Here is a 20,217-nt window from a genome sequence, read left to right as displayed (position 1 = left end):
ATAAACATTTTCCTGATCAGGTTCCTGAAAATAGATGACATTGATAATTAATGCAAAATATGTGCAGATCCTGATCTTCCATTTATTTTCTCATTTAATTAATTAATTTATGAAACATAACAAAACATGGGAAGCATGTCCATCACAATTTAATAGAGCCCAAAGTAGCACTCAAACTGCTTGATTTGTCCAACTGATGAATCCCAAAGATATCAAGTTCACTATAATTTAAAACTAGGAAATTCGGCCACTGCTGAATTCCTGTTTTAGCACATCTAAAAATACTCTGCTTGAAATAACAATTAGATTTTTCCACAAAAAAAGTTTAATGGTTAAAATTCACAGGCTGATGTCTCCCATTTCCATTCTTTGTGTATGTGCTGGAGATTTCAATTTCTCATATCACACACAATCAACAATTACACATTGGACCATGACTGGTTTCCAAAACTAGTTGTGATGTCACAAAATCATGCTTGTAGGTCTTTACATTTTCATTTTAATGCTCAGAGAAACTGAAGTAACAATAAACAAAGCACTTTAATATGTAAGTTCTGTCAGTCTTTCATCTAACAGAGAGATGTTTTTGATCAGCTACTGGAAACTTACACGCTCAAATTTTATATCTGAAGTTGTGAAGCAGAAGGAAAATATCAGGTTTTTGAAATTGCATGACTTGAAATTACCTTCATGGAGGGAAATTCACACCCTATTATTTCAGACAGATGGCTTTAAAGATGAAATGTTGCAGTGCTGTTTAAATTCTAACTTTAGTATCCCGTACTCTGTATTCTGTAGCTTATAGATTTCTAGTTATTACATCCTTTCCTAGCCTCCACACAGGGATGCCACTGTTGGCTGGGAGGCCCACTAAGTAAATACTTGTAGTAAGTGTAGTCTGCTCCCACAGCCAGACCTTCAAAGACACTGGGACACGGTCTACAGATCAAAAACACATTGTTTGAACAAAGGTCTGTGAAGGCAAGAGAGATGAGAAGACAGAAAGAAGCAGACAAACAATATGAGGAAGTGTGATTTTCCCCTCACCAGGTTGGCCATGATGTAATGGTAGCCTTTGACGTGTTTCCCGACGCTGACGATCTGCGAGGAGGCGGAGCACAGCTCAACGTTAATCTGACTGGATTACAGCATAGCACACGTTAATTACTTTAAATGATGCATGTGGCAGGCGAGTGCGTGCGTCCCAACACAGCAGGACCGTCGGGTTCAATCCGTAGAAGATCGGACGTCTAAACAAATGAACAGGCAGTCATGTCAGTGTCTCAGGGAGGAGGTAAACACTTCACGCTTTCACAGACATGACAATGCTTCTCGACACTCCTACACAACACACACACGCAAGTACGACCACAGAGCTGCATCACGGTGACATAAACTGATTTTGAAAGCTGACATCTGCTGGGAAATCCCACTGGACATCCAGTTAATAATAATCAATCCTAAAAAGAAAAGCTTTGATTGATATCATTTCCCCAACAGCATCACTGAAGTGAAGACCTGAGCATCAGATTGGGAAACTTTTCTGTCAGTGAACACTCACAGCTGCTTAAAACATGAAAATACATTGTTACATCAATCTGAATCACATTGTGGAGCTTTACATATCAGCATCCACCAATGAGAGGCTGCAAATTAATTAGCTTATATTAAAGAGTTGGTTTACCCAACAGTTGTCATAGGAACTGCTGCTCCAATCAAACTTATTCAGAGTCTGTGGGGGAGTACGGATGGTTTATTTTTAATTCTGCTGCTGGGTTTAGGTTTTAAAATCCACAAAATTCACTTACATGAGCGCTTTTCAGTCATGGAATGAATAAGTAACATCGCTGTCTTCATCTGTCTGTTGTATCATGTCTTTTTGTAAATCAAACGTACCGTAGGTGTGTAAACATTCTGTTTTATTCAGACATGACAGGACCTTTACGGAAAAAGACGCAGAGGACAGCTGAAAGATTTAATCACAAACAGGAAAAGTGAGTGAGGATTTTAAATCTTTTGTTGAAGCCTTAATAAAATTCCCAGAGCAGGTGCGAGGGACACCTGCACCCTGCTTCTCACTGACAATCACCAAATAAATATTATCAGATAGAGACTCTGCTGCCTGTTTTTATAATATCCAGCAGTGCACAAGCGTTGAATGAGGCTCGTTTAATTCCATGCAGCTGGCGTGGATGAAAATTAAAAATTAAAGGAGAGAGTGTTGGTCTGATCATTATTGTGGTTGTGCCAGAATTTTTCCGTTTGTTTTTTTTTTCTTCTTCTTCATCTCTTTTCCCCTGCACTGCGAGGGGAGAACCCCTTTTAATAGACTGATCCGATATGAGAAGAATCTCCTCAGCAACTTCAAACTGGCTCTTTCACAGTGCTTCATGGATTAATGAACTCATTTTGTTTTTTTAAGTGATACATTAATTACGGTGCTCTGTAAGGCAGAATAAGACATGCATATTTAACCCTGTGCTGCTGCAGCCTTTCGATAATGTGATGACATTCAATTCAGCCTGCCACTGTGGCTTTAAAAGACCAGTGTGTAGGATTCAGGGGGATCTATTGGCAGAAATTGAATATAATATTCATTATATTATATTTTCACTAGTGTGGAATTGCCTGAAACTAAGACTCTTTGTGTTTTAGTTGGCGTAGAATGAGCCCTTCATATCGACACAGGGAGCAGGTCCTCCTCCATGGAGCCACCCATGTTGCACTGCAATGTTCCTACAGCAGCCCAGAGTGGACAAACCACACGCTGGCTCTAGAGAGGGTCTTTTGTGTTTTTACATTACCTGAAGGCCAATGCAGGTTCTCCTAAAGAGGGAGGGTAGAGGGATTCAGTTGGTTGCAATCTGCAACCTCACCACTAGATGCCACTAAATCTTACACATTGGTCCTTGAAAGTAAAATTGACTTATTACTATGATGAATTGCTGACACATATATGTAATGCAAGCTTAACAGACACTTTTGGTGAAATTCAGTTCACTTTAAGCTCTCCTGGACTTTAAGCCTTTTATTCCTTTGTTAATTTGCAGCTATGACACAGTTTGCACAACTTGCAAATTAGCTGTCAGCTAATTACATTTCCATCTGTAAATGAAACAGGTTTGCATTCAGTGATTTCATGCTCTGACATCCAAAGTAACATCTGGTTGCTTATGAGCCTTGATATGTTCTGATGGTGCTGTTGATAAGCAGCTAATGAAACTCAGTAATGAATTCAAATCTTTGTCCTGGATCAGAATAATTTGTCCTGGATCTGAGTAATTTGGCACCGTATAAATACGAACAGGGAGACAGTTGGAATGAATACTGGATAAAATAGATGTTTACGTCTTTGGCAGTATTTCTGACCAATGCTGCACAAAACAGTGTGTCATCCCACAAGCTTTAAATCTGACAGAGTCCATCACATCTACTTGAGAGATGTTCTGCTGTGTACTTGCATCAAGCGAGGATGGAGTGGGATGTCTGCTGCTCTGTGGGGCAAAGAGATTTGAACACACACACACACACACACACACACACACATCTGCAACGCAAATTGTTAGAACTCTGACAGATGTCAGAGTGGAGATTTCCTGAATAATTGAACAATTACAGAGACACCAGTAGCTCCAGGGAAAGATGGAGGGATGAAGAGGAGCAGGATGAGGAGGAGGAGGAAGACGCACAACATATTCTGAGTGTGTTTATGCCAAATAACACCACCGGAGATCAGAACAGACTGTTTTCAAGTTCAAAACTTTCTAATTAGCACAAACATTCAAAAAAACCCAGAGTGAAACAAACATTGAGTGAGTGTGTGAAGAACTAACTTGTGTTTTTTGCAGAAGTTTAGTTTCTGGGATCCTGCATCTCAGAGAACAGGAATAAATTCGGTAATGTAGGTCTCATCATAACCAACAGGAAGAATGGACAAAACCACAAAAATAAGACCCCACTTGTATTTAACAGGTAAACAGTTTTCTAACTAAAAACAACATGTATGATCATTTCACTGCTCACTTGTTGCTCAACTGGACAATTTTTAACAACTCAGTAATTACTTTGATGACCACAGTGATATTAGCACTGATAGAACCAATGGCAAGACCTGTCAAAATAAGCACTAATAGAACCAATGGCAAGACCCTTCAAAATAAGACGCAAGTTATAATAATCCATAGTATTCCTTTAATATCTCAGGTGATTTGCCTTTTGCCAGCCAGCTGTAGTGGAAATTTACAGTTTTCACTTCATTGCTAAATTGTCTCAGTCGTATGCAATCGACCATTAAACACCATTACCATCAGCACTCCATATGTTGAATAGCTGACACATATTAGCAGGATTTTTATGGGCCTGCTTCGTTGGCGAGCTAACAAACCAATGAAGCCAAAACCCAGATCAGCCAACACAAATCTACTTTATGAGGATGTTTCTGCCTGAAACGACCGTGTGAAGTCCACTCAGCTGTCACTGGTTGTGTAGAAGGCAACAGTCATTACGGTGCCACTTTGGCGCTTCTATGTTGATGCTATGTTCACACACTGTTAAAGCTGAAATCTTCAATGTTTCATCAGCAGCATCCAACGTCAATATTAAGACTTGCATGTTTGTTGGTCCGATAGCTTTGGGAAGCAGCACAGCATTACAAGAGCAGCAGCTAATGTGCCTCAGCAGCTAGTAGATGTTTGAATGAACAGCAGGCTTCAACACTCTTCCGCATCAGATCTTAATAATCAGGTTTTCTTTTGAAGAAAAGAACAATTAAATGCAGATGTCATGGTAGCATCACCTGTTCCAGCATGTTCTGCAGTCTTTCGGCCTCGAGGTCGATCACAAACTTCTTCTCCTGTCTCCGGTCCAGATCCTCCAACAGTCGTCGGTAGTTGGCGTCGTTGAAGTTCTCGACGCAGATGGCGCTGACCTGCCAGTTGTTCTGTCCCGCCTTCTCCATGATGGCCTGCAGGATGGCGTATCCTGTTACAGGCAGACACACAGGAGAGGACACGTCAAGGACTGAAGGACTGACCATTATCTGTGCATACTTAGTTTTGTCTTTGGCACTCTCCACTTTGTCAACATAAACAAACAGATGACATGGCAATTTTCTAAATGAATGCGGTGGATGGAACTGAAAATTGAAGAAAAATTGACCAATAATTACCTGTATTAACAACAGAGGTAATTACTGGTATTGGTCAGTTCCACAACAAACAATTTACAGTCAATGTCAATGCAGGAAGTAGAGTGAGGCAGCAAGTAAGGTTATGGAGGTTGGAGCAATGGATAGATGACTTTCACATCCATAACTGTGACTTTTCTTTTACCTTAAATAAGTGTTTTAGTTGCTCAATCACAACTAAACCTTGACTATAGTTTATTTTCCATAAACAAAATCTTTCCTTCACCATAAAGTGGCCATTATCTTCAAATATTGAAGAAAGAAAGAATGACATTGTTGGCATTGAAGATAATAAAAAAGTTGTCACTGAAGACAATTAACAATTAAGAACATTTTTGTCTGGTATTAGTGTTTGTTTAGTCCTATTTGTTTGTTTGCAATTATCACAAAAAACAAGATGACAGATACCAATAAAGTTTGGTGGAGTTTAACCTAATGCCAACAAACAAGTAAGGAATAAAAAGTATTTCTTCTTGCACATCTCTGTTTAGTTTCAGATTTTTTTTACAGTACCCTGGAGCTTTCTTACAAAGAGAATATGTCAGTATTTATCGTGTGTCTCTTCGAGGCTTAATAATGTGAATAATGCATTTTCTTCATCAGAAAACAATTCATTTGAAAATATTTTGGAACTTGCATTTTCTTCCCCACCCTTTGCTGTCACATTGCTATTTTCCTTTGTGCATTAACACCACCAACTGTACATCAGTGGAACTGAGTGAAACCAGTGGCAGTAATGTATAGCTTGCCTCTCCTGCATGTTTGTGTATGTATATATGAGTCTTCTTACCATACTCTGGAAACAAGACACAAGTGAAACTTACTCACCATATCATTGCTCCAGTGGCCAATAACTCACCTTTATCACCTTTATCATTTAATTCTAAAACATTTTCATAATGAAATAAACTACTACACTCAGATGAATGAAAGAGAAAACTGTTGCATGTATACCAGGGTTATCACTGTGTTTTTTAATCCAGCTTCAAATGATCCAACCATTTTCTATTGTCATAATAACAGTAATAATAATAGTATGTGTTTCATTGTCAGTGTAACAGCTCCTGAATATGTTTGCTGGTTATACTGAGGCTCATATTGTCCTGGCTGAAACATGGCACATCGGGCAAAACACACTGCTCATAATTGCTGGTTTAAATAGCAAACTGGCGTCAGTTGACACAACACGCCTGGCAAGACAAACTCTCTGCCATTGTAAAGGAACTGCACTCAACAAACTCCTCTAAAGCTTTTATTCTTTTCCAACCGCATCCTGGCTTTTGGTCCAGTTGGGGAAAAACAGGCTCATCTCCATGAGTTGGATGTGCCACTCGACTCTACAGGGGGGAGGGGGATGGCCCCCTCTGTCAGGTTTGTGTATAAAGAAGATGAGTGTCAGAGAGGAAACTAGGGAGCTGTGAGGGCGGCTGTTCTCCAGCAGGAACAGATGTCCCCCTTAAACGGCCCCTCCTGGTGGCCATCACAATCTGGCAACCCGTCTCCCTTTGCTCCCAATTAGTGGATTAACCTGTGCTCTGGCAACCCGGCTCCCTCTCCACCTCAACGATCCCCTCCCCAGCCCCTTGCACCCCATTAGAGGGATGTCGGTGCCAGGAGGGACTGCTAGTTGAGGCGACGCACAAGTGGAAAAAAAAAAACCACACACACACTCAGCACACAAGCCTGTACTGTATCACCTCAGGAAGCCTTCAGTTACTCCTACAGGAAGAAGCCAGACCTTCCCATATGGTCCAGACCACTACAGTCGTTCCCAAAAGCTTTTTCAACTTCATAATTCATTATTATTAACTGATATCAGAACCACAACTAAAAACTGAGACTACCCTGCTTTCACCAAACAGAAAAACGACTCGGCCTCCTTTCCAGACACTCAGTGTCTTCAGTTCTCCAGGTGTGAGCATGCTTTATTTCCTTATCTTAACATTTACTTTGCAGTGTTTGCGTTTCCTGCCCAGGGACTGCACACTGATAGTAGCTGGTGCCTAAATCTGATTCAAAGTGTCTCCTCTTATTGCTTGAGAATAAGCTTTAAGCTTTTGCAGATGGTCCCTGACAAATACAACATAATGAAAAGGACGGTCTGTGTGCAGGGTGGGGATCTGCAGACAGGGTAAAAACGACTCCCTGTGGTAGCTGCAGCTACTTTGCACGTATTGACTGTATTGACTGAAGCTGCTTCAACTACAAATGAGCAGCTGTTTCAGCTCACTGTTAATGTGCTATGGTGTTTAACCATACATTATGTCATTACAGTGGTGTCCTGCCATCCTTTTGGTTTTGATTTGAACTCTATATATACAGTATATCATACATTCTTATCCCAGAGTAGTAGAGTAATACTTTATTATGAGGAGTCTCAATGATGCAATTAATTCATTTGTTGCAAAAAGTCAGAAATTGCATTAACAATATAACATCACGTCACGTAGCCCCTCCCCTGTAGTTACTATTGTTTAGCCTGTCAAACTTCTCATTCTTGCATAGACAATAATCTGTTTATAATAATGGCAGTGAAAGATTGTCACTTGAAATTGTCATTGTCATTTCTGAAACTATTTAACTCAAAAAAAGCAGGCTTCGAATTTGTAGCTGACAACTGTGGATTTTGTTGGCAGCAACAATGATTGTCACTGACAGTTGTTATTAACTGTGGCTACGTAGTGTATGTTAATGCTGATGCTAAAATTCCTGATTACTACCTTCAGCTGACAATTAATATTTCCATCTGATTTGTTGAAACTTGTATGTGTGATGGTTACATACATTTTATAATGCTAAAAAAATTATTAAATAAAGGAGCAGCATTGTTCTTGTATTGCAGATTAAACCCAAACATAATTATAAATAAGAGTCTAATTAAACTATTACTCATTGAAGCCTATCCTGTGGTGGGAGTTTGGCAAAATCTCACTGTCTAACACAAGTTACTGTGTCAGACTGTCAGTCATCCCCTGACTTAACCTAAAACTAATCAAACCACTAAAATATGACTAAAACACACACAGTAGATCCTTCAGTCAGTGAAGACAGACTCCTCCGCATCATGTCACACATGTGAAATGGAGACTAGGAGCCTTACTCACTGTTTGTGATCTTATCACAAAATTCAAAAAGCCTGGCATGAATTTCTGGGTGTTGATGTTGGATCACAGATAAGGAACCATGTTTAGCTAACTGGCACAGAGTCGCACTTCAACACATCTGACAGTTATTACATTCAAAAAATGTGGATTGGTAAATATACTTTAGCCTCTGCGTTCTTAATGTTATCCATCAAAAAAAAACCTTTTTATTTTATCACATATATTATATTTCAAAGTGAAATACAACTAATGTCTATCCAGAGACTAAAACTTAAACTATACCAAAATCAGGAGCCAAAATTCACACCGTCCTGCCAGATGTAAATCAGCAGCTGCATTAAGTTGCATGTACAGTGAGTAACAATGATGATGTTGATACTCCATCATGTCCTATTGTGCTGCCTGGTCTACACAGTGTATGGACAGGAAGCTGCAGCGGCGGCTGCCGAGGCAAGCAAAGCGTGCAAAGGGCCAGCTGATTACCAGCTGATAAATGTGTAGCCTCGGGGCCGTATGCGGAGCAGCAGCCAGCCGCAATAAGCATCAGCATCAAAGACACAGCTACAGGCCAGTGTGCAGACTGACGCTAACGCATGTTGTGCTGATTGGAGCAGAGCCGGACACTAGATGGAAGCAGCTGCAGCATGTGGAGAGGAAAGTGAGTGCACATCTGGGCTCATGTGTGCAGCTCCTGCCTCCTCTTTATCTGTCCCTCCCTGTTGTCCCGTCTTTACCCTCCACTGCGATACACATTGTCAGAGTCTGACTGCTGAGCCTCCACCGCTCCTTTCCTTTCACCTCTTCCTCTCCAGAGAGCACACAGAGAGACTTATGCTTTTAAAAAGAGCCATTCATCACAGCCTGTACCAACTGCTGCTACCAGTCCGTCTGCTGGAGAGAGATCATCCTGTTTCCTGCTCTCTGCTCTTATTTTCACTTCCTCTTTGACTCCTCTCCTCATTTTTCATGTTCTCATTTCTCCTCCTCCTTTCCTTTCCTCTCCTCTCATTTAATCTCCTCTCCTCTTGTTTTCTCCTCTCATTTCTCCTTGACTCTTCCTCTTATCCCTTCACTCCTTTTCTCATCTCTTCTCGTATTTCTTCTTTTCTTTTCCTCATTTACTGATCTTGTTTTCTCTTCCCTTCATCTCATCTCATTCCTTTCCTCTCATTTCCTCCTCTCCTTTCCTCTCCCTTCCTGTCCTTTCCTGCTCTCCACTTGTTTCCTTTCCTCTCTTTTCCATTTCTTCTTCCTTATTTTCTCTCCTCTTTTCCTCTTCTCCCACTTTTTCCTCTCCCTTCTTTTCCTTTCCTTCTCCTTAGACTCTGCTCCTCTCATTTCCTCTCTTCTCCTCTTGTTTCCTCTCCTCTACACCATTTCCTCCTTTATTTTTTCCTCATACCGTCCTTGCCCTTCTTTCTTTTCCACCCCTCTCCGTTCCTTATATCCCCTCTCCCCTCCTTGTTTCTGCCCCTCCATTTTCTCTCCTCTCCTCTTGTGTCCTCATCTCCTCTTAAAAACATTTCCTGGATTCATTATGTAACTCATTTTTTGTATTCTACCCTTCTTTCCTTGTTCCTCCTCTCCTTTGACTCTCTCTTTTAAAGCATTTCCTGGATTCTTTTTGTATTTTAATCTATTACCTTTTATTTCTTTTTCCTCTGTGTGACTGTGTGTGTATTTATGAGAAATCTAGGAAAGCTAATGGGAAAAGCACTCACGACAACCACGCAGATGCACGCACGCACACACACAGCTACAGTATCCAGGCCCTTGTATCTCTGGTGCTTTGATGCAGGGAATCAGACTGGCGCTCATTGACTGAGCTCAGCCATGCGTGGGCTGATTCTACATTATAGTCAATACTGGATGAATGCCTGGTCCTGTGTGTGAAAAAAATCCTCAGGCTAAAGTGCTGCAGCCTGCACCCAAAAGCCTTCTGAAAAGCACTGCTGTCGTGCACGCACACACACACAAAGACAGAACACCTCATGACAATATTTGAGGCTTTTAAATATGCAAGTCCATCTCCTCTGACTGAGAACACTCCTACTCACAACCCTCCATGCTTACCTATTACTGGATAGTGTGTAGTAAAAAACTCAGCGACAAAGCCAAAAAAAAAAAGAATAGGTCTGAGGGCGGTGCCTCAGTTCATAAAGTAATAGTGATTCGTCATTTTTACTCTGCCTTTCTAGCTCGTTGCAGGAAGAGGGCCTCTTGATTTTTTAGGTTTATCTGGGTTTTGCTTGTGCAGAGATTTGCTTTCATGCTATACCAGGCAGCAAAACAGATTTCAACTGATCAGCTGAAGCTGGTAGGAGAAGTGAATGAGTAAAGGACACGAAAGGAAATTATACGCGACATGAATAAGACTTGAAGAAAAAAAATGTGGAGAGGGAGGATGAGAAAAAAACTGACCAGATAACTGATATCCAAAAACAATAAATTACTGTAAATATGCATTACAATATGAATAATGCAAAAAATGTATTCCCTTTGAAAATTACTTTAAATGCTAAACTTTAAAGTGAAGAAAACAAACAAAATTACTCTTTTATTCATGCAACTCTGAGTACTCCATGTTATCATTCAATTTCATTCAACAATCTGTGGTAACAGCACCGTTGGCTTGCAGATCATGTTTTTGATAGCTGCTAAGTTGTATTCAGTGTGTCATACAGTTGACAGCCGGTGCTTCCCACTGTTAGTATGACAGCAGCTTCCACGGAGCCCAGAACATCAGCGATCAGTCAGTTAAGATGAGCTGCTGCCTGGTTTCAGCACCATGGACAGAGCTCTCACTGGGGCTGTTGCTCAGACAAAAATCAAATCCAGCGAGATGCTGCAGTCTGGAGCACAGTTCAGCAGTATTTCACACCGTGGACTCCAGAATGACAACTTCACATCAATATCAGGTATAAACTTTGTCATTTAGGGCTCATCTGGATAACATTTGTATGACACCGTATCTTTTTCAGCATCAAATATTAATGGGATCCCTATCCATCTCTATGAGTAACAGTAACGTGTATTCTCTGCAAACCATGATACGACACTGCCCCGTTCACTTTGCATAGAAATATTGATTGTTTATGTCCTTATTTATATAACTGCAGAGTTGAATGATATTAGAAGGAGGGACCTGCATGGCTGCACTGAGGGAAAGGACATATAGAGGTAACAACAATTAAGTGTTATAATTTACAACTTTGAGGAGTGCTCCTACACTACCCATTGCTATTTATCTGTCTGGTCTGCTTTTTGCCTCAGTGCACATAGATTTTGCCAGTTAAACTCTAGTAAAATCTTATACCGCCTCGCATGAATGAGTTAACATAACAGTAAACAAGTTATGTATTAAAGCCCTTGACCTTTATTCATGAAGGTGAGGTTGTGAAGGTGCAGATAAATCTTGGATGTCAGAAACGAAATGCACAGATGGTGTTGTGATTACTTTTTCAGCAATGCTCACTTGTTTTCTCTTATTTTGTTTTGACAAAGGGAAAAACAATAACCTGTTACCCACTGTTCCAGGCGACAAACTAAAGCCTGCTGTGCTTATATGCTGAAAACTTTGATTTCGAACAGATCATTACAGATTGAATTTTTCTTTTCACCCTCTTCTTTTCCAGGACTTCAACAGCACAAGCTCTCAGACAGGAACACAGTGAAGACTAAAGGGCAACATACACTGACATCGTTTTCAAAGCATCTCTGCAGAGTTTTAGACATCCATCAGTCATCTGTCTCATGGAACAGCTGATATGCTTTTATTTCTACAAATGTATCTACTCTGACAGGCTTGTATGTGTCACATCCCAAAACACCACTGCCTCCGTTTTTGTATGTTTGAATTCTCTTGCTCCTGTTTTTAAGATGTTGTTGACTTGTATTTTGAAAGATTATGACCACTAACAAATGAGGGGATTAACACTGATTATCTTGTAACTATGGCACATGTCAAGGACTGGGATATATTAGACAGTAAATGAACAGTTGGTCCTTGTAGTTAACATGATGCAGGATGCTGAAGGAATGGGAAGGTGTAAAGACCTGAGCCAGTTTGACAAGAGCTAGATCCTTATGGCCAGACAACTGTCTTGTCATATATGTCATCCTTTAGCGCACAATCAGAGTGATAGCAAACAAGTATAAAATGTGGTCTGGCGGCGACAACATAAAAATTCCTATCATTGGCTTATTACATTGTTAAGTCTTAATCAAGTGGCAATTCACCATGACATCATCCATTGGTTTATGAATGGCTGTTTTGAAGCCTCAAGTTTGTGATTTGGCCGTTGCCATCTTGGTTTTTGAAACCAGAGGAAACAATATTTGGACAAGAAGATGGCGCTGAGGAGGAGTGAGGGGTGGACTTGACCTGCTCTGTACTCTATCCTGATTGTCAGGTCGCCGTGTGTGGCACAGTCTGTCAATCACACAGTAGCCATGCCCTCATGCATACCCTGCTTTGGTGTTTATTTTCCTCTAGGGATTATAATTTAAAAAATGAACATCGTGTTGTATTAAAGAAGACTTGAAACTAGAGATTGAGACTCTAAACTTATTAGTAAAATGTTTACTGAGGTAATAAATCAAGTGACATATAGGGCTATTTTCCCTTAGACTCAAATATAATTGGACTTCTTTAACAACCAGTGGAGTCGCCCCCTGATGGTCATTAGATAGAATGCAGGTTTAAGGCTCTTCAGCACTGGCTTCACTTTCCAGACCCGGATCTACATCCATTTTTATATACAGTCCATGGTATTAATACAAAAAAAAGTATAATCATAAAAAAACTATATTTAAGTTTGTTTTTCTTTTATAATTACATCTTTTCACCAAAGTTGTACCGTTTTGCAAATGATTTATCGGCCCACTTGCAATACATTCATGGCCCACCGGTTGGCCCCAGACCACAGGTTGGGAACCACTGATCTAAAGTGTTCAGTGTTTCAGTCTGTTTCAAATCAGAAGGCAAGAGACTAAAGTGTTGAAATATCACACAGCATAAGATCATCTGTATTCCTAATGCTGATCTAGAATCAGTTTTGATGCCAGATTGAGGCGGTGAGGTTGCGCATTGTCAGCCCATCTGCATGGCAGCTTAGTCTTACAGGCAGAAACCTTTGTTGTGCTTTTTTGGGGGAACAATTTATCAGATACAAGCTGGTTTTGCTGAGAGGGGAGGAGGCTTTTTATCCAGTCAAGCATGTACGACCTGAGATAAGAGAGAAGGAGGCAGGGAATGAGTTGTTCTGAATGGACGCCATACTGATACAGCCCTCACTCTGCAGCCCCTATACATCCAATCTGCTCAAACATTCACTGCAGTCCCCACGGCAGCAGAGAGAAAGAATGAAACCCATGACCACCTTCTGGAAAATGTATGAAAGTGAGATGTGGAGATGTGATCCAAGCAGTAGCCCATATCCATTCTGTCTTGTAATGGAAATGTGACATGAGGAGGGTTGGGGGTGGAAAAGAACAAACCTTCAAGAGGCAAAGCTTGGGTGGGCGAAAGAAAAAAAAAAGGGAAGAAAAAAACAGAGAAAAACATACAGAAAACTCAAGAGTGAGAAATATAAAAGGTGAGACAAATACTGTAAATGGTGCTCTTCCTCAGGTCGAGCCAGGGAAAGAGAGACTGATTGAGAGATCCAACAATATCCACCACACTTGTAACAGCAGTTACACTCCAAGACTGATTACTTGCTGGCCATGACATGTTGTGTATAGAAAACCATTATTTTACAAGCATAGCCCTTCACACCTCACACAGGGGGCAAAATTGTACCAAATATGACTGAGAACTTGGATATACTAAATACCTTCCTGATACAGATCTGAGATATGTATTTATGCCTCTTTAGGGAGGAGTCTTATTTTGAAACTTGGGACATCATGAATTCCTTAAAATTACATTTATTACAAAAACACAGCACAAAATTCTGCAAATTATCACACTTGAATATCTTTGCCATGTAAAACAACCCAGAGACATCTCATTTTTGTGCATATTACACAACAAAAGAGGCAGTCGCCCCACGAAAATCAAGTGCATCACTCATTTCATAAGTTTACCAACAAGTGACAAGCCCTCTAATGGCCATAGTAATTATGACTCTTATCCTCAGGGCAAGGAAGCTGAGTGATGGAGAGGTTGGGTGGATGGATGGGTCAACAAAATGTCTGACTTTAGAGATCGCAGTCCTTCTGCTTTGGAAAAAATTGGTTTCTTTTAACCAAGACAATGCTTATTTCCTAACCTTAACCAAACCTATTATTGTAACAAACCACAATGTTTGTTAACCTTTACTAAGCTGACTGGGCCTAAATCTAACCAAACTTTAAAAATTGCAGTATGAGATCCGAAAACTTTAATTTTGAAAAGGAGATCCTGTTTACTGGGGCATCAGAAAACTCCTGTATTGTATGTGTCAGAATAAATAAAAAGAAAACATGTGTTCACTTACAACGATGAACAGTACTTTTAAAGGTTGTTATTTAGATGCGACACACGTTGAAGCGCAGTACACTCGCATTCTGGCACATCTTCAACTTTTAGACAGTTTAAGATGTGCCCAAAACACAGACAAAAAGCTTGTCCTCATCACTCACCCCTGTCGGTGTCGTACAGGAAGACAAACTTGTTCCAGTCGTAGTGGTCGAGGAGGGACAGGAGTGCGCCTCGGATGGATGGCCGGAGCTGCAGGGTGAACTGGCTCTCGCCCTCGGTGGGGAAGCTGGGAGTGATGAGGGAGATGTGCAGGGCACTGCAGAAGGATGTCAACGTGTGGACCGAGCGCTTGTCATACAGGCCAAAGATGGCAAAGACACCGCGGGAGTACTGGGAGCAAACTGCAACAGAAAACAACAACAATAAAAAACAGTTAATTCAATTAATTCCTTTTATTTCTCTACAGTCATTTATTTAATGAATTTACTCCACTCCAACCAGTCAATGGTTTTGCTCCTTCTATATTTTCCTCCAGTTTATTAAGTGCTCCAATATGTTCACAAGCTAGTGACTAACTGCTGTTTGGTCCTCAACATTGTAGGGTTGGCTTATTAAAGCTTTTCTGCTGAAAACAGCTGCCTGCTGCAGCTGGAAATGAGGTTGATGAGAGCAGATTAAGTTTGTTTAAGTTTATTGGCTGGAAACCAAAACAAAGAGCCAAAGGAGAGTAAAACGCTCAGTAGAGCTGATAGGAACTGCAGAGTTATTACTGCTTTTTTTCTCTCTTCTATTTGAAAAATAAGTTCTTTACGAGCTATTATTCTGAACTCAAGTATTCACATATTGATACAACAAGGCCATTGTCAGGTTGTGAATGAGTATACTTATCTTTTATTAAGCACATTTCTCCCATGATAATTTTATTGTGTAGAAGCAAAACAACAACACACACAATGAGGGCTCATCTCCTGAGAAACACATTTTTTAAATGATACAAATCTCGGCTCACTGCCAGGAAACTATTCCCAGCACACAGGAAGTGATGTTTCGCTTCAGATGAATAGAAGAAGAACTGGGTAGTTAATATGAGCAATGACAGCCATGACATTTGAGTTATGCACCTGAACGGATGATGAGAAAAAAACTAAAACAAAAAAAAAAAAAAAACCACTTGCTGTTTTGAATGACAATGTCTTGCTGGGAAATGCAGTGCAGAAATCACCACAGCATTGAGCGCTTCGCACCAAGACTGGAGACAACGTAACAAACCATTATCCCACTGATTACCACTTTAAATCCTTTCAAGAGAACCGCTGAATGCCGTAAACAGAGATCAAACCCAAACGCATCCGTTTCCTCTGACGCTTTCATCTCAAAAGCTGCTCGCTTTCCCCATTTAAACAGCAGCAGGAACAGCACCAACATTTCTGAGCAGCACGTTGAATCATTCCCCTTTCTGTTGTGGAGATGCATTCCAGGGGACGTATTCCCCATCAACAAAACACATTGTGCCGTGCCGCTTCATGACATCAAAACAGCGCAAACTGAACCTGCATTTATTGTGTTTTATTGGTCATACTTTGAATTAAATGGAAACTTTTAATTTGCATAAAGTCTACACAGGCCGTGTTGTGCACACATACAGTGTGTCCTGCTTAAGGAGATCTCCTCATTATAGAAAGGTTTGGCTGTCTACAAGAGCCGTACTATAATTGCCCACTTTTTACACACACACACACACACACACACACACACACACACACACACACACACACACACACACACACAAAAGAAACAACAACAACAGAGAGGGAAGATAATGAGCAACCTCTGCCAGTTTCCGGGTACGGGGAGAATCAGAGTGAGTGGCAAACTGAAGGAAAAGCTCAAGATGTTCCCGTTGTTAGAGGAAAATGGGGGCGGGGAAGTAAACAAGGCTGCTGCTTTGCTAACAAACCCATTGTTTCCATGCAGAGTGCAGTACTCTACTGTAGACACAGGGAGAGAGAGAGAAAGAGAGAGAGTCTGCGTCTTTTCTGATCTGCCTGCAGCTTCCTCCCTCAGTGAGACAAACAAGACTACAGTCAGAGAGAAAGAAAGTCATGCCTCTTCTGTTGTACACACAATTAAAGTACATGGAGGTGCTGGTAACCTGCAGCATCAGGAAAGAGATGGAAAGTCAAGACTGTACTGTAGCGGGGTTTGTTGTGATATCACAGCTGAAGTTTGCTTTACCTTGTATCATGACTAAAGTGAGGGAGAGGAGACGTCACTACAAATGTTCCATGTACACAGAGCTGGAGAATTGTACTTGACCAGAAAAATGCTGCATTAAAATCCCAAATAAATGCTGTTGTTTTGCACATATGGCCGCACCTGCTCCCTGAAGACCACACAGTGATCAACATCTACTGTGTGTGTGTACTTGTACTTGCTACATAGTAAGGACCAAAAAAAAGTATTTTACTAACAAAGTGAGGACATTTTGGGAAAGTGAGGACATTTTGGCCGGTCCTCACTTTTTGAGACACCTTCAAATCACATTTTGAGGGTTAAGACTTGGTTTTAGAGTTATGGTTAGAATTAGGTTTAGGTTAAGGTCAGGGTCAGGGTTAGGGTTAGGCACTCAGTTGTGATGGTTAAGGTTAGGGTAAGGGGCTAGGGAATGCATTATGTCAATGAGTGTCCTCACAAAGATAGAAGTACAAGTATGTATGTGTGTGTGTGTGTGTGTGTGTCCATACTGAGGCATGAAGGCTCTTGGGAGGAGTAGATTCGTGGTAGAGAGAGTGTCCACTCAACCAAGAAAGGAGTCCAGAGGTTGGAAAATCCACACAGCCCACTGATGTCGCCTCAAGGGATGGGATGACATCAATAGACACACAAGCACACACAGGCACACACATTTCCCTGAATCCTTGTGTCAACCCACACCCGCTCTGCAGATGCTACATAGCTATTATGCACAAACACTAGTTTGAGTAATAAAACATCAATATGCATGTGAGGAAACCTGCTGGTCTGATATCAAAACCTGACAGTTTTGTTCAAACTTTGTCTCCCCCTGCTGTGTTCGTCTCTAATTACTGCCTGTTTTCACCACGGTTCAGGCTCATCTGCCTATATACCACTACTACAAATAATAATTTATTTCAACACTTGCTACCATGTCTTTAAATGCTACCATCTCACATAATGACATATCACATCCAGTTAAATGTGGAGTGGCTTCGTGGACACATGTGCCTGGTAAACATCCATCTGCTGCCACTCTCGCCCAGAGTCAGTCAGGTAAATAGGACCAATAAACCAACAGCAATGAGACTGATTATCATAATATTGCCGCCATTCATCTCTAGCACACTCGTGGTCACATTTACAAACATGTTGTACGACAGAGGACAAATATGACAGAAATAACCAGGAGGAGTAAATTGCAACAACACAAGTCAGAACAAACTCAGATGGACTTTTTGCTATTCTACAAATTCCTGTAAGATCCTATGTGGATTCTGCAGAGACTTTTTGGTTATTTCTGGTTATTTTTTCTATTCGTCTTCACACTTTCTGAAGTGTTGCAATATATAATTTTTATGGTAGTAAATATATTTCCATGCATGGTGATTTTAGTGACTGTTCATGGTGTTAAACAGCCACAGAGCATAAATGCAAGAGACACTGTGAATGCTGTTTGTTTTAGATTGCAAGTATGGGTTCATGCATGGATATTTTTGTTGTAATATTTTTTCAGAATGAACGTATTATGGTTATTTATTCATTTGCTGAGAATTTATTGAGCCCTTTTTGTAATGTTAGTGCATATTATTCTCTCCTCTTTCATCCTCTCAGTCTGGACTTCTTCCTGGGAAGAGTAATAGAGACTCTGTGAAAGCTGTTAATGTTTCCTTACAACTGAATTCACAGGAAACGTGGTCTTTGTCCACAACAACACAGTGCATAAATATAGACTTAAAAGTGTCTTGGTTGTAAGAAGTGTGGAATAATTAAAAGAAAAACCTTCTAGCCACAAAAACATCAGCATAAGGTAAATCCTGAGGCAGCCTTTTAGATGTGGCACCTCCATACATTTTAATTACTATACAAGTTCAGTCCAACTCTGATCATAACATAGGGTTGCTTCAAGGTCACGTCCACACACTCAGGAGCTGCCAGTGAGACCATTCTGCCCAGAGAGTCTCTGGCACAGTGGACAGCACAGCAGTGAGGTACAGTTCATGCCAAATGGCAAATGATGAGTGTAATCAATTTCATTCAAACAGATTGCCTCAGCAATGAAGGAGGAATCCATCTAAACCATAAAGAACTAAGAGCTTCCTTCAGGCATGCTCACCAGTGAGTTTTCCTGATGACAAACATAAGGATCCCTTCTGGATTTTCATTCAGACCGTCACTGTACACAAAAGTAGAAAGAATTTATTGTCTGCATGCAGGACGCACATCTCTGTCAGGCTGCATAGTTTCTTCTTATTTAATCTAGCACACAACTCGAACATCCCCGAGTGAAGACACAAAACGTCACTTTACAGCAGAGGCCAGGTGAACATAAGATATTACTTGACAGGCTGATACAAACACCGCTGCGCTGCCATTCAGGCATAGACAAGTCGAATCTGGATCACATGATCACCTCTGGCCCAGAAAGACATTTCAAAATACAAATCTTTTACAAAAGAAAGGCCTGTATATCCATGAGGAAAATTTCCTGTCACCCATGAAAAATAATTCTTTAATTATCTCACTTTGAGCCTTGAAGTGCAATATAATTTATCACATATAAAGACATATTGTGTTGGTGTCATTTATATATTGTTGACCAGGAAAATAAGAAAATAAAAAAATGTAAGGGCATATGTCCTGTATGAGCAGCTGCCTGTGGAGTGAACAGGATGCCATGTTTGAATTGTGTTTAAAGCTACACTATTCAATATCCCCCTTTTAGTGTCTTTCAACTCATTGTTTTGACTTTAAGGCTCACAAACTTTATTATTTTGGTGCAATCTCCCCTCTGTCATCAACCTTGTTCCTACACACCTGACAGTGGACGAAGTTAGTAGCATGGGAAGGTTTTTCTGCTAAGGAGCCAGATGTTTCCCTCAGGAGTCAGTCGAGATCAAAAATGAGCTATAAGGGTCGTAAATATTTGTCTGACGATTGTCATTTGGCCAGAAACACGACTCCAAATGAGGAAGAACTTTGCTTTGTGTGTGCTGGATGTATCAAATGTTGTTTGCTAGCACATTTTCTTTACAGTATGATGTGATATGTCAGTGTTGTAAGTGGACAAAAAATGCAGTGTTAACACATGAATTTTGCATGTTCAGTCAGTCACGATATCAATGACACGGAGTGTTTCAAGTGACTGTTCTATGTCCAAGTTAACAAACAAACTTCCAGCATTCATTAAAACCAATGAGAGGCAAATACAGACTTTATGACTTTCA

General features: G+C 40.6%; 1 protein-coding gene across 5 annotated transcripts in view; it reads right to left on the bottom strand.

Annotated features, from left to right (window-relative positions):
• The window catches only part of gria4b (glutamate receptor, ionotropic, AMPA 4b), a 112,853-nt gene that overhangs the window by 46,624 nt on the left and 46,012 nt on the right, over positions 1 to 20,217 (bottom strand). For all 5 annotated transcript variants that reach the window (XR_011694587.1, XR_011694588.1, XM_071506017.1 and 2 more), the window contains exons 3-5: positions 14,917 to 15,156; positions 4,796 to 4,980; positions 1,048 to 1,101 (exon numbers count right to left, since the gene is read on the bottom strand). Coding sequence is in view for 3 of the 5 variants with exons in the window: in XM_071506017.1 (XP_071362118.1) it covers positions 1,048 to 1,101; positions 4,796 to 4,980; positions 14,917 to 15,156 (479 nt within the window). In the remaining 2 variants the exon portion in view is untranslated. The remainder of the gene's footprint in view (positions 1 to 1,047; positions 1,102 to 4,795; positions 4,981 to 14,916; positions 15,157 to 20,217) is intronic.

This window comes from Trachinotus anak, unplaced genomic scaffold, assembly GCF_046630095.1.
Source record: "Trachinotus anak isolate AG129_WGS33_773 ecotype Australia unplaced genomic scaffold, CSIRO_AGI_Tana_v1 ptg000020l, whole genome shotgun sequence".
Taxonomy (NCBI): domain Eukaryota; kingdom Metazoa; phylum Chordata; class Actinopteri; order Carangiformes; family Carangidae; genus Trachinotus; species Trachinotus anak.
The sequence above is the reverse complement of the archived record's forward strand: the minus strand, read 5'-3'. Positions and strand labels throughout refer to the sequence as shown.